Source organism: Centroberyx affinis, unplaced genomic scaffold (assembly GCF_046629955.1).
Source record: "Centroberyx affinis isolate AG114_WGS23_722 - 3 ecotype Tasmania unplaced genomic scaffold, CSIRO-AGI_Caff_v1 ptg001064l_1, whole genome shotgun sequence".
NCBI lineage: Eukaryota > Metazoa > Chordata > Actinopteri > Beryciformes > Berycidae > Centroberyx > Centroberyx affinis.
The window spans coordinates 184159-200000 of record NW_027279614.1 but is presented as its reverse complement, the minus strand read 5'-3'; the positions used below and the strand labels follow the sequence as shown (position 1 = coordinate 200000).

General features: G+C 40.8%; 3 protein-coding genes across 3 annotated transcripts in view; 2 read left to right on the top strand and 1 right to left on the bottom strand.

Moving 5' to 3' along the window:
- Window positions 1–903, top strand: part of proca (protein C (inactivator of coagulation factors Va and VIIIa), a) — a 10259-nt gene extending 9356 nt beyond the window's left edge. Inside the window, exon 8 of the mRNA XM_071523097.1 lies at window positions 317–903. Within this exon, the coding sequence (XP_071379198.1) occupies window positions 317–903 (587 nt within the window). The remainder of the gene's footprint in view (window positions 1–316) is intronic.
- Window positions 904–6093: 5190 nt separating this feature from the next.
- On the bottom strand, window positions 6094–7005 carry dusp28 (dual specificity phosphatase 28). Its single transcript, XM_071523105.1, has 2 exons — window positions 6661–7005; window positions 6094–6198 (listed from the first exon to the last, which is right to left on the bottom strand). Exons 1-2 carry the CDS (start codon window positions 7003–7005, stop codon window positions 6094–6096), a joined length of 450 nt encoding a protein of 149 aa, XP_071379206.1.
- A 2091-nt stretch (window positions 7006–9096) lies between these two features.
- Window positions 9097–15842, top strand: part of wdr33 (WD repeat domain 33) — a 47892-nt gene continuing 41146 nt past the window's right edge. The window contains exon 1 of the mRNA XM_071523099.1: window positions 9097–9266. The gene's annotated coding sequence lies outside the window, so the exon portion shown is untranslated. The remainder of the gene's footprint in view (window positions 9267–15842) is intronic.

The following is a 15842-nucleotide window of genomic DNA, read 5'->3' as shown; positions in this document are numbered from 1 at the left end:
ATTTGTCCAGTATAATCCAATGGTAGCCTAAAGAAGCATTAGGCAGAAGCATCACATTAAGTGATTGTTGAGCAGTGTTATAAATCGCTGATTAAAAAGTGTTACCGTTTACAAATGCCGTTATCGTGAGTTCGGAGAGGAATTTTAAGTTTCACTTTCATTGTAGTGACGCTGACTTTGCTAGTGCTTAGACCCTCTAGTGGCGACAGGCGGTATAACCGGTATGGCCGGTGTTGGGGAGGGAAACGACACCGGTGTCAAAATGGTACCACCGTGACAACTCTAGCATGTATCTGAGACCAGTCTTCCTCTGCAGGTGACTACGAGCGCTATAAAACAGAAGGGAGCGAGGTGACGCTGCCGGTGGCCAAGGTCTTCCAGCACCCCGACTACAACAGCAGAACGGTGGACAACGACATCGCCCTGCTGCGCCTGGCCTCTCCCGCCCCCTTCTCCGAGTACATCGTCCCGGTCTGCCTGCCGGGGCGCGAGATGGCCGAACGGGTGCTGCACCTCAACGGCACCCTCACCGTTGTCACCGGCTGGGGCAAAGACAGCATAGACAGCAAACACTTAAGCTCGGCGCTCAACGTCATCAAGGTGCCGCTGGTCACCCACAGCGTCTGCGCCCGCCAGATGGCCCACAACATCTCCGACAACGTCCTCTGCGCCGGCATTCTCGGCCAGAGGATGGACGCCTGCGAGGGCGACAGCGGCGGACCGATGGTCACGTTGTACCGCGACACCTGGTTCCTCGTCGGCCTGGTGTCCTGGGGCGAAGGCTGCGCTAGGGAGGACAAGCTGGGCATCTACACCAAGGTGTCCAACTACAACGGGTGGATTGACAGTGTCCGTGAAGAATGGGACAAGGTTCACGCTCCCCAAATATCCCATGGTTTCTAAACCGACCTCACCCCCCTGCAGTATACCCAGTTTGGTCACGCCCCTTAGAAAAGGCCCTCAATGCAGTAGAGATGTAACACACTTTGCTAAATAAACTGATTCTCTCTCAAGTTACGTTGTTTTTCTTTTTCACCACAAGTGAGCGTCTTTGTTGGTTAAAGAATAATACTGGTGTTTTTTGTTCATTTCGCTGTTGAAGCTTTTAAAGCAATGTACAAATTTCATTGGCTGATGAACTCCGCTAGCAGATGACATCTACCTGCGCTCTGTCAAAATTTCAAGTAGTTTAGACTTTCTTGACGGACTGGGTTGCAATATTTTCACGCACTGTGCTCTGTCAACCTGTGTCCATCAACGCATAGGTCCCACTGAAATGCATGAGATATTGTCCGTTTTTTGACATATCACAAATGCGAATGTGAGTGGAGCCTAAGACTTTTGCAACCAATCCATAAACAACTCCATAGATTACTCAAAGCTGATTACTTTGTGATGGACACAATACTTTATTTTTCAAGACATACAATTGACAAAGACATTAATTTTTTTGTCCATTATCTTAACAGTAATATTGACAGAGTCTTAAGGAATCGAGCAGTATATTCAGACTTAATTATGACAATATGTGCTGAAGGCCTTTCCTACAGCTCCTATCACAGTGAAAGGCCAGGACTACAAACTGTTAATTCAGACACACAGCAGATAAGTCACTATTGCTACCAGTCTCCCTTTATATCTTTTAGCGTTGCAAAGTTATAAATTCTTACCAATTTACAATCTGCTGTATCTGCTGCTATGTAAAAGGCGGCAAAGCTAACATCATCACAGGCTCACAAAAATACAGATGTTGAGATTTGACAAGATTCAAAAGATAATCTCCAAGGTTGTAACTCAATAGTAATCGCTTTACCATGTGCATCTTTGTAGTTTAACTTATTGCTTATGTCACTTGGAAGCGTTGTCTAATCCTAATAAAAAAATGAAATCTTAGCCTGCGTTTGTATTAAATGGTTCCCCGATTGAGTTATCATCAAGTTAAAAATCACGGCACCACACAAGGAGGAAGTGACACCTGAGATACACAGAAACACCACAACACATAAACAGCACGTTATTTTCAGGTCCATGTGTCTTGTTTGGACGACGCACATTTGTGTTAACGGCACTGAAAAGTAACACAAATGTATTTTCCAGAGTATGGATAGAAAACACCGAACTATTAACTATCACCAACCTTAAAGCACTAGAGGTAATGACAGTTTACTAATCTCTAAATGAACCCAGCAAACATTTAGACACTATACAGATGTCGATTTGACGGCCTGTGCCAACGTTGAAAAACCTGTGAAAATACAGCAGCAGAATGAATGCTGAGACGTCTGACTTCGTCCGAGCTGCTGCCTGCACAATTTGGTGAAATCAGGACCTAAATATCAATTCAAAACAGTTTCCAATTTTTTTCAAAATCCATATCATATTGTGACAATGTTGTGCTTGTTTGCGTTGACGTTGGCCTCCTCCTGCATCTGCCTGTCCGTCAAATGGTTGCTGGGAAACTAACATTTCACAGTATTAGGCCTGCAATATATGTTCTTGTATGCTGTAAATACGCACTCTTTAAAACGATGTGTCATTTTAAAACACATATGTGCCTGGGACAATGCACATGTTACTTTTCAGCACAACATATGGTAACAACAACACATACTGTCCCAAACTAGACACGCGTGTTAATGATGACACGTCTTTTTTAAGAGTGCAGATAAGATAGACAAGCTGGTAAATAACACAGTTTCAGAAAAAACACACAGACAAATCACCTCAATGCACACATCTGTGCATGTGCATACCCTGAACTGAGCTTGAAGACATTTTGAACGCAGTTAGCCTACATTAACTTTGACTAGATTAGTCTAGTCAAAGTCTAGATTACAGAGGACTCAGGTGACGTAACACACTCTCCTGCGGCCATATTGGAGGTCCTCTGCTCTAGCTGATTGTGTTTCTAAAACAACAACATCTCAACAAAATTGAATAGACGTTATTTCTGTGCCGTTTCTGACTGAACTGATCATTTCATCACTGATCCATCTGATTGATTTTGTGTTTAGATAATGTCAGCTTGTTAGCTAGCTAACCATCTGGTCAGCTAACCGTCTTGTTAGCACATCTGATTAGCACACTAGTAGCAGCTAGCGTTAGCATGTTAATATAAACATCAGTGTTTTTGCTGGCTTTGGAGTAGAGACTAGGGCTAAAGACAAGACAGTTTACTGTGTCACAGTAACCTACATTTGGAAACAAATCCACCTCATCACACTATTCACTTTTACTGAGAACGTTACTGAATGGATCTACAGCCACACCACAACAAGCTGCACCAGCTAGCTCTCTGGTCTAGTAGCCTACCACACGATGGCATCTAGTTGCAAAGCCTGTATTAATCTACAGCGGCTGCACCACAAGTGAATAATGGATCTTCTATGGTATCTGTGTGATGCTTAATCTACTAATAGTAGCAGCTCTACAGATAATTACCTGAGCACAGGCCTTTACCTGTTTTATACGGAAGAGGATTAGGGCCACGTGTGAAAAATGTATTTGAGTTCTGAGTTTAAAGTCAGAATTCTGAGAAAAAAGTCTGAATTCTGACTTTAAACTCAGAACTCAAATACATTTTTCACATGTGGCCCTAATCCTCTTCCGTAGTACTATATAAGTAGGCTATTTTAAGACATTAACTGGTTTAAATCTCTTTGTGCATCTGCCGTGTTACAGTATTACGTATCTCTGTATGACGAGTTAATTTCCAAAATTATAGAAATCCATTTTAGAAAAAAAAGAAGGGTTAAATTGCTTTCTTTTGTCAGCCAAGCACTTAAATGATCTAGTAGTCAACAATTTGAAATAGTACCATCTTTTCTTTTTTATTTTGTGCTGTCGTAATTTTTTTTCGTTTCTTTCTTTCAAATTTTGGAAAAAAACTCCTCATATTGAAGCGACTAGAGATTATAGAAACAGAAGGCCTTCCCCTCCAATGTAGGAAAAGTTGCCCCCATTTTACTTTGCAACAGATTTAGGTTAACATTAATTGGGAAAAAGTCCAGGGAAACTGACCTGTGGTCAGCACTCGAGGTGAAGCCACGTTTCCTCAGGCTCCACACCTACTGAAGCTGATATCTCACTGCTGCTGGGTTCCTACACATTTTCCACATCAAAATCTAGAGACTTTTTCCAGATATTAACTGGATTTGAACATCATGGTCTGTGTTCATATGATAAATGCTGATAGCAGCTGGACAATATGGCCCTACAAAGCCAAGGAGCAATACTGAGACTGAGACAAATGACTTCAAATTTTATCCTGCCCCAGCAAAACTATTGTTGATACAGAAGTGGATTATACATGATTTAATAGCATTTATGGGTTTAATTTTTGTTGGTGTTAAATCTTAACCTGAGTCATAACTTTGAACCTTTTAACACAGAAAAAATAAGTTATTGCTGTTTGCTTTTGTAGGGCAAAATATGGTTATCAGTTAGGTCCTGTTGGCTTAGAGCTAAAAGTTATTTTTCATCCTGAGTTTTTGTGCTTCCTCACTTTCCATGACTGCATAGGAACCCTGACTAATAACTACATCAGTATCTTCTATGGAGATGCTTCTATCTAGAGGTAAAAGGTGGAACTGCAACCACAATATGTTAAGAGATCACAGCACAGTACATCCTTGGAAAGGCATGGAGAGGGTTTGTCGTCTCAGATAAAAACCTGGAATCAAGTCAGTTATGTGGATTATAAAGACAAAGACTGCTCAAAAGATTTGGGGCAAGATAAATGGAAAAGTAAAGCCATATCCATCAGGTTCAGGAATCTTGGACCCATATATTGGGTTTCTCTCACTTCCTGATCATATTGCAGATAACATTGACCTCCACATCCTCAAATGACTCATCCCTAGTGCTAGAAAAACACTGCAACTGTGTTGAGACTGCATATGACAAGGTCGCGCTAAAAATGACGTTTCTAATCTGGAACCTATTTTTCCATCTTTTTCCATCATACTGATCGATTCTGACCAAAATCTGCTTCACTATAGAGCTACTTGTGTCTTGCTTCCTGGGTGCAGCTCTCCAATACAGTCCTACAGCACCAATGGACAATCCAAAAATCAACCCCAAAAGCAACCAAAGCAATTCTTTTCACTCAGTAATGGGACATGTCAGTAAAAAGACGTAAATGAAAATGATCTAAAGTCCTGCTACAAAGATATTTAAAACAGATTGTGACCCTTTGACTCACTAAAGGTAATAGTTCTGCGTCAAAGTGCTGCTGTTGCTTCGCCGTAGGTGTCTGCAGCGGTGCGAGTTCTGCGTTGGCGATTCTGCGGTTAGACCACTGAAACACTAGATGGCAGTGTGGTGCTTTGTAACACAGAAGCAATAACAGAAGAAGTCGTGTTTACGTTCTCTGAAACTCATGTTGTGGATATTTCAGTTCATCTGGTGTCTTTATAACTGGGGGATGATCTGTCGTCCAGATGAACATCTGAACCTCCTCAGCTCGTCTCTCTTCATCTGCTCCATGTTGTCTTCACTATCGGCCCACAGCAACCGGATACAGGAGGAGGAAATACCAAGCGGCCAATCACAGTTCTTGTGGTCTCGCGTCACTCTATGCAGAGTAACATTTTTGGAGAGGAGCAGTAAGCTACGCCGGCACCGCAAAGACCTACAGCGAAGCCACGGCAGTACTTCGACGCAGAAATATAAATTGGCCTTAACTGTGAACATTTGTTTTGGGAGTCAATATGGTGGTGTCAACAGAACAGAGACAACACTGCAAGTCATGGACAGTGAAGCAATTGACAAGATTTCGGTAAGAATCAATCAGTATGATGGAAAATTGGGTGGAAAAATATGGGTTAAGTCGAAAATGGCCAGAATTACGCTTCAAGCACAGATGGCTGGTCCTGCTGAGCAGCAATAGAGATAAAGGAAAACTGTTTGAGCAGAAAACAAACTTTGTCCTCAGTCTGAGGAACTGCAGGTCTGAAGGCTTAGGGTGAACGGAGGTGAGGTACTACAGCGTGGAGAAGTGGTCCACCTACTGGTTATCTTTTTGGATCAAGGGTTTCAGGACTGTCTGAAGGCTTTAGGGTGAGGAGCATCAGGCTTCTTTTAGCTCGCCGCTTAGTCTGCCTGCCCTCGCCTGTTTTTCAGCTCTTGTTCATATCTCTCCAGCTGGGCCATGAAGCCTGGGTTGGGGTCGATCACATGGCGAGCCGTCTTCACTTTCTGGGAAAAGAGGCAGGAACAGCACGTTTTTTGTTGACTCGAGATATGAACGATAAGTAGCCATTAAGACACGAACTAGGGCTGCGTATCGAAAAAAACCCAATTCCGATTAGCATGCACTGACTTTTTACAATGCTGGATTCTGGTATTGAGAACTCAAGCTTTCTTAATTCCCAAGACATACAAGACACGGTACAGGGACTAGAATTTGATTTATTATGACTCTCCTGCCGCCAAAATCTCTAACCTGGCAGAATGACAGGCTACCAAAACTCTGTCCAATAAACAAGCTACTTGTGAGTCATGTGACTTTTGTTTACAAGCGCTGATTGACTTGTAAATGGTCAGTGTGAATCCAACACTAACAAAAATAGTTCAGTTTTCCACTGTGGTTCAGACCAAAGAAAACTGTATGATCGCACCCTAAAACTACATCACCCAGTTAACCTCCATCTTACCCACCTGGAAGGCGTCCGTCAGCGACAGTTTCCGGTGCTTCATGAGATACGCTACGCAAATGGTGGCCGAGCGACTGCGTCCGTTCTTGCAGTAGACGACGCTGCGGCCTCCGCGGTTCGCCTCCTCCTGGATGGCGTCGGCGCAATGGTCGAAGTGGCTGTACAGGTCTTCGTTGGGGTCGTCGTAGACAGGAATCCGCAGCGTGGCGACGCCCGAGGCGGGAAACGGCTGCTGCTTGGACACGTTGATGCACAGCGTGACCGCCTCCTGCTGGATGAGCTCGTCGCTGCAGGCCGAACGGCCGTTGCTGATGAACAGAGCCTTGGTGACCTTGCATAGCTGCAGCATCCTGGTCAGTAGTGATATCTGAGGTGGTTGTCTATTAAATAATTGACCCTCACAGGCTACCGTACCCTGGTCAAAAGGAGAGGCATATGTTTTCAAAATGTTTGCAGGTCAGTAGTTTTGTCTGAGGTGGTAATCTTCTGATAATTAAACTTCAGAGGCTACCTTACCTTGGTCAGTATTATTTCTGAGGTGCTAGTCTACTAATTGACCCTCACAGGCTTCCTTTCCCTGTGCTGCGGTCATAGAGATATTCTATACAACAATGCAAAGAATAACCTTCCTCCCTGCTGTAAGTCAACTCCGGACACATGGAAGGACAGTGACGCTCGCATCCATTCCCACAAACAGAAATTAACAGGATTTCCACCCTTTAAAAGAACAACCAGAAACAAATCTACAGTTAAACACAGAGTAAATACTAAACTAAAAACCTCCACTCTTTCACAAACACACCATCTCCCTCCTCTTGACACCAAGGACACAGTCACATCCGTCTTACAACTGCATGCACTGACTCCACTCAGGCTCCTGCTCTCTCAACAGAAGACTTTCTTTCCCTGTGTTTATAACAGAGTGTTTCTCCTTCAGCCTGTGCACAGGAGGGTCTGGTTTGTTTGGCCGGTCTGCTCCAGCCTCCTCATGACCTGCCTGCTCTAATAACAGGCTATATTTACTGCATGGGACGGGACAGCTGGATGGCTCTGGGTCCTAATGCTGCTCAGATTTATGACAGCTGAACCTGGAGTGAGAATGGCAGGTTGTGCTGGAAGAGCAGGAGACAGACAGTGTTAGGTAGCAGTTTCATTACATGTAATTGAAGTAATAATCCTTTACATTTTTATTATAACAAGGGCTTGGAGCCAGAGGGGCGTAAGTAGGTTTCTTTACTGGCAATCCAAAACAAAATTTTGACCAGTTGTTGTTAATATCTTTTGATAATGATAGTGTCATCACTTAAAGAGATACTTCTGTTATCGAATAGATCTCCTCAACAGCTTTTACTTCATATATTGATCTAATTTTCACCCAAAGTGCCAGTTATGCCCTTCTGGCTCCAAGCCTTCTCCACTTTATCTGATTACTAAAACACAATAGTGATTCAACCTATATCCAGTTTATGAATGCTTTTCCATTTGCTGTTTACACTTTCTTTCCTGGGAGAAAAAAGGAAAGGTCACATGTTACATGACCCTTTTATTTCTTTTCCATAGTTTCCATCCAACAGAGAGTTAGCAGGTAGTCAGACTGGGCGTTTGGTTTGGTTTTGGTCCAGACTGAGTGTAAATGCAGGAGTGACGGACATTACATCCAACAGAAAGTTCACACTGTGATGAAGCCAGCTAGGTTTGTGTTTCCGTCCACACAATTTTTGTTCATGTCCTAATCAGTGGTATTTTTTGCATTCATGTGATTTTGTATTCTATGACATTGCAGATGTAGATATGATCTTTCTTTTTTTTTTTTTTTTTTTTTTACAAAGTAGTATTTACTACTTTCTCCCTCAAAGTAACTTTAGATAACAAAACTAGATTTCCCTTCAAGGTAGCATCGGTAGAGTTCAACTTCTTCCAATATGAACTAACTGGTAGCTTGTAAAACTAGACTTTCTAAGTAGCTTCCACAAGAGTGGAAACAGACAATGTTTTTACTGTGAAAACAGACACACTGAATCATACGGAGCCCCTAAAGGTGATATTTTCTTTATCTTGTGCATACAAGTTAATTATCTTGTGACAAAATAAAAAAGATAAACATTTCTTATTTACCGCTACAAAGGATGGAATGAATCAATAGCTCTCCCTTGTGCTATTTATAATGAGCACCTGCTGTATGTAAAAACCTGGATTGAATAGAGAGGAAAGGAGGTTAGAGGAAAGTCTATATATCATTTTTTTGTAAAATTTATTTTTATGTCATGGAAACTAGTTGGAATATTATAAGAGTTAAATGCTCTATTTTTGTACTAGGCTATATTTATCAATAAACAGTAGTGGAGAAGAACTCAATTTCCCAATATCCATTGCGTGATGACGTCACGTCTCCCGCCCGTTGTGAAACTCTCCCAGCATGCTTATCTTCGGGGCGAGAAGAAGCGAGGAGGAAGCGTCAAGATGGAGGCCGTTGGTGGCTAAAGTGACAAACCCGATAATTTTAATTCAATAAACATTAAGACGTACATGGTTCTTCAAAAGAATATCTCTAAAGAAGAATCTAGCAAGTTAATTAGAGCTAGATAGCTAACTCTGCATTGGATATTGTTGGTGAGTTTCTAGCAGCGCGTTGTTGTTGTACCGACTTCCACCGGGCCGCCATTTAATTCTGTTGTCAAGCCAGAACAAAACAAACTGGACGGAGAGGAGGCAAACAAACACATACCTACCAACTATCTAACGCTCTATTCCACGTAACATATTACAGCTGAGCCTGTCCGCAGTCTTAACTGTTAGGTGACTGACGAATAAAGTGTTTCCAAGCGTAGGTTGCTTGCTAACATAACGTTAGCTAGCAACGTTAGCCACACAAGCTAAACGCCTTAGTAGCAGCATCCCAGCGAAGAGAGGTCTAACATGTTCCAACAGATCCTGCTCTCTAAGGTGAAAACACACCAGACACGTTATTGTAGCTTATGTCTACCTCACATTTACAATGCCTTAGAGGCTCTTTCAGCTTACAATGAGTTAACGTTAGCTTGTGTTAGCCGCCTGCTTAGCAAACAGCTCTAGGAACGGCAAAACCTCGTGTTACACTGCAGCCAGACCTGCAGCTAGTTAGCTTTGTCTTATTTCCTAATACCGGTCTCTCAGTAAGGTTAGTTAGGACGGTGTTAGCATCACTGTAAAGTCAACCGCTTCCCTCGTGCCCTCCTCTTCCTTCCAACATTTGACTTTAACCCTGAGAATCATATTCACGTTAGAATAATTTCCTTTGGTTGTGATTCATGTACCCGTAATGTTGCACAAAGTTAGAAGTTCACCTCCAGTTTGTGTACTTGTGAAATGAAGTTTTTCTTCTGGACTTTGCTCTGTGTACTGTACTTTCAACTTGTTGATGCTGTGTTGTGTAAAAACGCTTTCTGATGCTTGGATTGGTTATTTGGATGTTGTATATATTGTTTTAACAGATTCAGTAAAGTCTAACCAGAACTCTCCCTCCTCATCATGTAGATAGCTCACAGCACACTGACACTGGTGCTGCTGCCAGTTGAAGGTCTTTTTTTTTTTTTAAATTAAAGCAGGGATTTATTAAAGGCAGTGAACCTCCACCATCAGCTGTCTTGGGGATCCGCTATCACCACTGACATTATGGATTTTATCTATTTTTTGCAATCAGATAAGTTCTTGAATTTAGGTGAAGGGCACAGATTTAAGTAATGCTGCGTTCATGTCATGTCAGATTTATTGTAAAGATGAACTGCTGACTGGGAGTTACAATTAGGATATATGGGATTTTTTTTTCTCAGCTCTGATATCTACCACTTTTTTATTTAACCTTTATATAATCAGGGTTAAATCTCATTTGAGATTTAAAATCTCTTTTACAAGAGAGACCTGGCCAAGACAGCAGCCATTAAACATAAATAAATGTACAGTTGGATATGGGTGTTCCAACAAGGTAAATTTGTGAATGCTTTTAATTTATAGCAGCGAAATGTCACCCCGTTTTTCTGCTTCTTCTGATAAGTTGTGAACGCAGCATAACATCGGCTGGGTGTCCAATTTTTTTGTTTGTATCAAAGTATTAGGAGCACAGTTTTTGTTTTCTAAATGAAAACGCATGGTGCTGACTGCGGCTCCCCAGATGAACTGCTGTAGAGATAGATGCAGTAAAAAGTAAATGTTCCTCCAAAATGAAAATACACTTAAACCCTTACCACTCAGTAGATTAGCAGGACCTACATGTGAAATCACACCTTGTTGGTTTTCCTCAAGCCCTGTATGGTTGAACGTCTGTTTCACCCTCAGTGGGGTGGAAACTGGTCCAAGACACTGAACCCTGACCTCTGACCCCTCTGCTGAAACGTGTACATGTATATTTGTATGTCCTAGAGGGGTATATCAAGGAAAAGGCGTCCTTATATTGTGATTGATGCATTTTAAATCTCTGTATGCCTCTGGTAGAGTCTTGGGTCGTGTCTCTTCCTCCATGATAAAACCCCAAATCAGTGATTCTGTGATCTGTTGCTCCGGTAGAGCAGACTGGAGAATTGTGTTTTTTTCTCTCTCCATTCACTGCCATTGTCTGGAGGAACAGTCTGAAAATCACTTCTAGCACATAAAGGAACGCTGACAAAGCAGATTCTGACAATATATAAAAAACTAGTCCTGCTGCTGAATTGTTTTGCAGTGAATCTCTTTCTTTATGTTTATTAAACCTTTCAGTTTGTAACACTGAAATCCAGTCGGAGGGAACTTATGTCGATGGAACGAAGAAAATAATACGTTTACCTCTTTTTTTACATATTGTCACAATCTGCTTTGTGAAAGTCCTGTCTCCCACCTTTTTCACCTGTTTAACAACATCACTTTAAATCCCTAAATTGATGTGTAGCCTAGTGTCAACTCTTTTGAGTCCTTTGCAAAGATGGCACCTGAGTGTCATTTTTTTTTTAAATTTTTCCCACATAGCCTTTTTGCACTATTATATTCTGATACTCTCAATATCTGTAGAGCAACATTATAGCTGTAGTGTTAAGTTGGTACATGGTGATTTGTCACTCTGGGAGAACATTTAGGCCGCCAGCAGCCTGCAGGGTTTTATTCCAACTAGGGCTGGGCAATATATCAATATTATATCAATATCATGATATGAGACTAGATATCGTCTTAGATTTTGGATATCATAATATCGTGATATGGCATAAGTGTCTTTTCCTGGTTTTAAAGGCTGCATTACAGTAAAGTGATGTCATTTTCTCAACTTACCAGACTGTTCTAGCTGTTCTGTTATTTGCCTTTACCCACTTAGTCATTATATCCACATTGCTGATGATTATTTATCAAAAATCTCATTGTGTAAATATTTGGTGAAAGCACCACTAGTCATCCCTACAATATTGTCGCAATATCGATATCGAGGTATTTGGTTAAAAATATTGTGATATTTGATTTTGTCCATATCGCCCAGCTCTACTTACAACTGAACATTTAGCCCACTTTGTAGAAAATACCGAGATATATATTGTGTATCGCCATTCAGCCTAAAAATACCAAGATATGATTTTTGGTCCATATCGCCCAGCCCTAATTCCAACCAAACACTGCAGCAGCTCATTTCACTGAGGAACTAACGAACAGATAGTTTGGAAAAGTAATATTGTTTTTCGTGCTCCTGAACAGTCGAACACCAGCACCGTCTCTCTCACTGATCAGCTGCGTCGTTTCTCCCTAACTTTGGGTTTCCTCACAGCAGCCTGAAAATCTGACTTCTAACACAAAATACCAACTAAACAGGATGATTTCATTTTTTCTTTCTAATTTGTTTAAGAGTTAATTTTTGCACTCAGTGATAAACAGGGTGGGGAGTTGAAATCACTAAATGTTTGGCTGTGGCTGGTCGGCTTGTCGACTCCACCAGCAGAGTAGGAGGTAACCAGTCAGCTGGAGTTTGTGATTTATTTTAAAAACAATGTTTGGCTAGCAAAATAGTGAATGTGGCTGGTGAGTTTTGGAGTTAATCAGCCACTGTGGCTAGTGAAAGAAAGGTTCTTTAATCTGTGGAGGGGGCAGAGGGTCGAGCTCTAACACTGGCTGAACGGACTGAAAATTAATATAAAATGGATCATGATCTAACCGCGAACCAGGTTTTCACTGTATGTGATGAAACGTCTCTTTTGCAGTGTAATGTCCCTTTATTGTGTTGCTGGGCTGACAGCATGTGGCTCTAACTCTTTCTCTCCTGAGCCTTTCTGGAACATAAGAAATGAAAACAGCTGTTTACTGAAAGCCTAAATATCTAGATATATGCTTATATGATCAAAGGAATATTGACTTTTGTCATTGTCTGTTGATTTAACCTTCACTGATGTAGCATGTTGACATAAGTTGATGGGAAAGGTTTTTCAACTGAGTTCAATAAATCTTATTAAAGTTTTAAAAAGGAAAGTTTTTCTGACTATGGCAGTCTGCAGTCCGATCAGGCTTTCAGATGTGTGAAAATGAGGAAATAAAATTTTTCAAAGTCTGTCCTATTGATCAGTAACCATACACTCTTTATGGACATTTGACAGTTTTGACATTATACTTTGTATTTTGAGGACCTGACAGCAGCCTCCTGTCAGTGTTCAGTCAGTATGGATTGACACCTTGATTTATAATTGCATTGCAATTCCTTAAGGATTGTTCTGTTCTGTTATTTCATAACTACAACTGATGGAAGTAAAAATAAATCTCTTACATGTGGTTTTGATGAAATGGTTTCAGTCTCCATTGGTTTACATCACCTTTCATAACAGGAGGCAGACTCAAACTCATCAAAACCAAACATTGCAGTATGTTAACTATGAATCTTATGAAAGGATTTTTTGTTTATTGATCAATAGAATAGACTTCTAATGCCAAATTGAATCTTTATCCTACTCAATGTTCTTATTGTTGAATTTCCTGTCTGTTTCTAAGAAAGAAAACTGTTTCTTGGCCAGGTTTTGTTTGCTTTGTCTGACTGGTTTGCTCCATCTGAACTCGGTCTGATGTGTTACTGGGGCAAAATTGTGTTAATGTTTCAGTGATGCAGTTGTTCCTCCTGTCTGTGGAAAGTGTGCAGTCACTTTAAGAACATTTAGTTTTATCGTTGAATGTGTCTCCCATTGTTTTTTTTCGTGCATACTTGGCTAGTTTCAGGTTCAGGTAGAAACTAACTTGTTGCTTTGCTGCTACAGCAGCTGCTGGTTTAAAACTGGTGTCTGTGGCTCCTTAAATAGTCTGTGAAACTCTTTAATTATTTGAATTTGAGGCCTTCATAAGTATTAATTAAAAAGTGTTAAATCCAGTTATTAGATGTTTTATTTATCAGCATGTGATGTCAGGTTTGTCAGATGGATCCAGATCAGAGTCAGTAGAACAATCTGCATCCTGTCTGCTGTACTGAACTCTACGGAAGCGTAATGCATTCTCTTAAGAAAAAAAAATTTGCCCTGTTTTTCTGAATTAACAAGATAATTATCTCAGAATTCTGAGAAAAGTTTTCATGGAAAAAAATAATTCTGATAATTATTCTAATAATTCTGCTCTGTTTTTTAGTTTAATCCAGTTTTATTTTGCTTTCTACAAATAAAAATTGGTTAAACTAAACAGGCGGGACATGTTTGCTTCCATAAAATCGAGCTCTCAAGTAGGAATGAGAGCTTCTTTTGGGATTTTGAGATATCTTGTTAATTTAGAAAAACAGGGCACATTTTTTTTTTCTCAAGTGAATGTATTACGCTTCTGTAGAACTCAGCTGGACTTCATGTCTCTTAACTGTTAATGTCCTGCTGTCCTTTTTCTTTTTCTGCCTGTTTATAGTTCCACAGTTTTCATCAGCTGTTCAGTCACAAACAGGCTGCTGCAGACAGCTAGGCTTCTTGATTTTCTTTATTATTTTCTGAAAATGGTCTGGAATTCAACTCCAGGCAGAATTAATAAGCTCTTGAAAGGTTTTAAATTTGGCTTTCTGAAACCTGCAGATGCCCTGTGAAAACTTGCTCGCACACCAGCCAATGTTAATTCTAGTTCAGAAAGTAAGGTATTCAGATTGATGATTTGCCTGTCAGCGGCTGGCAGAGTGGACAGATTTACCCGTCACACCAAAAACTGACCGCACTGGTTGTAACTATCAGATAGACACACACTGATAAGAGTCATGCAAAAGCTTTGTGAGATCCTGGTTCATGTTTCCCCACACTGTCTGGCTTTTAGTGCTTCATCCTCTGAACAGTCTGGGTCAGCTGGTATCAGACTGAAAACAGGAGACACAGTCTGAGGTGGGGACTCGAGTCTCATGACTTGGACTTGAGTCAGACTCAAGTCAGTTTTAATTGCTTGAGACTTGATGCATGAAGAGAAGACTTGAGACTTGACTTGGGTTCTGGTGACTTGGGACTTGACTCTGACTTGTACTCTGATGACTTGAAAAGGTTTCTAAAGTCTTGACTTGAGATCTTGTGTTTGTGTAAATGACTCAGATTGAAAGTGATGAGATTTGTTCCAGCAGACGACTGAATTTAAATTCTGTTTTCTGAATTTGTATGGAATGATTGAATTTATTGAAGTTGAAACTGATTATAGAAATCAAACTCATGATGCTCTTACCAAGTTTTTATCCTATTAAAACCATATTGCATTGAAAAGTCCTAGATATTTAGTTTTCTTTAAGATATGAAATTGATACTGGACTCTTGATTTGTTCTGACTTGACTTGCTGTTCTACATTTAGACTTGAGACTTGACATTAATGACATGGACTTGACTTGGGGAATCTACATTTAGATTTGGGAATTTACTTGAGACTTGTGCCTTAAGACTTGAGGCTGACTTGGGACTTGAGCAAAGTTGACTTGGTCACACCTCTGGTTGATGCCTAAAATGATCCACTGCTAAGCAACACATTTCCCTGTTGTTTCTATCAGATATTGATCATATTGGTCAATATTGCTGTGAAGTGATCGGCTGATATGATCTGTGCTGCGACACATAGCTGCTACTAGACATGCAGGTCAGCGCTGCGCTTTTCTGTCCAAAATCATAATCCTGAATATTTTGTGAGATACTGTGATTACTGTTTTGTGTCTTGCTGTTTTGAGCAACAAAATTATTTTATTGCACTTGGTTCCTGCACAGGTCTGGAAATGTATGGAATATACG

What these genes read in the sequence shown, in the direction of transcription:
- dusp28 (XM_071523105.1), bottom strand. Translation starts at nt 7,005, where the DNA reads ATGCTGCAGCTATGCAAGGTCACCAAGGCTCTGTTCATCAGCAACGGC. An exon ending in CGCTGACGGACGCCTTCCAG is followed by an intron (nt 6,199 to 6,660) that starts GTGGGTAAGATG and finishes CTCTTTTCCCAG; the next exon opens with AAAGTGAAGACGGCTCGCCA.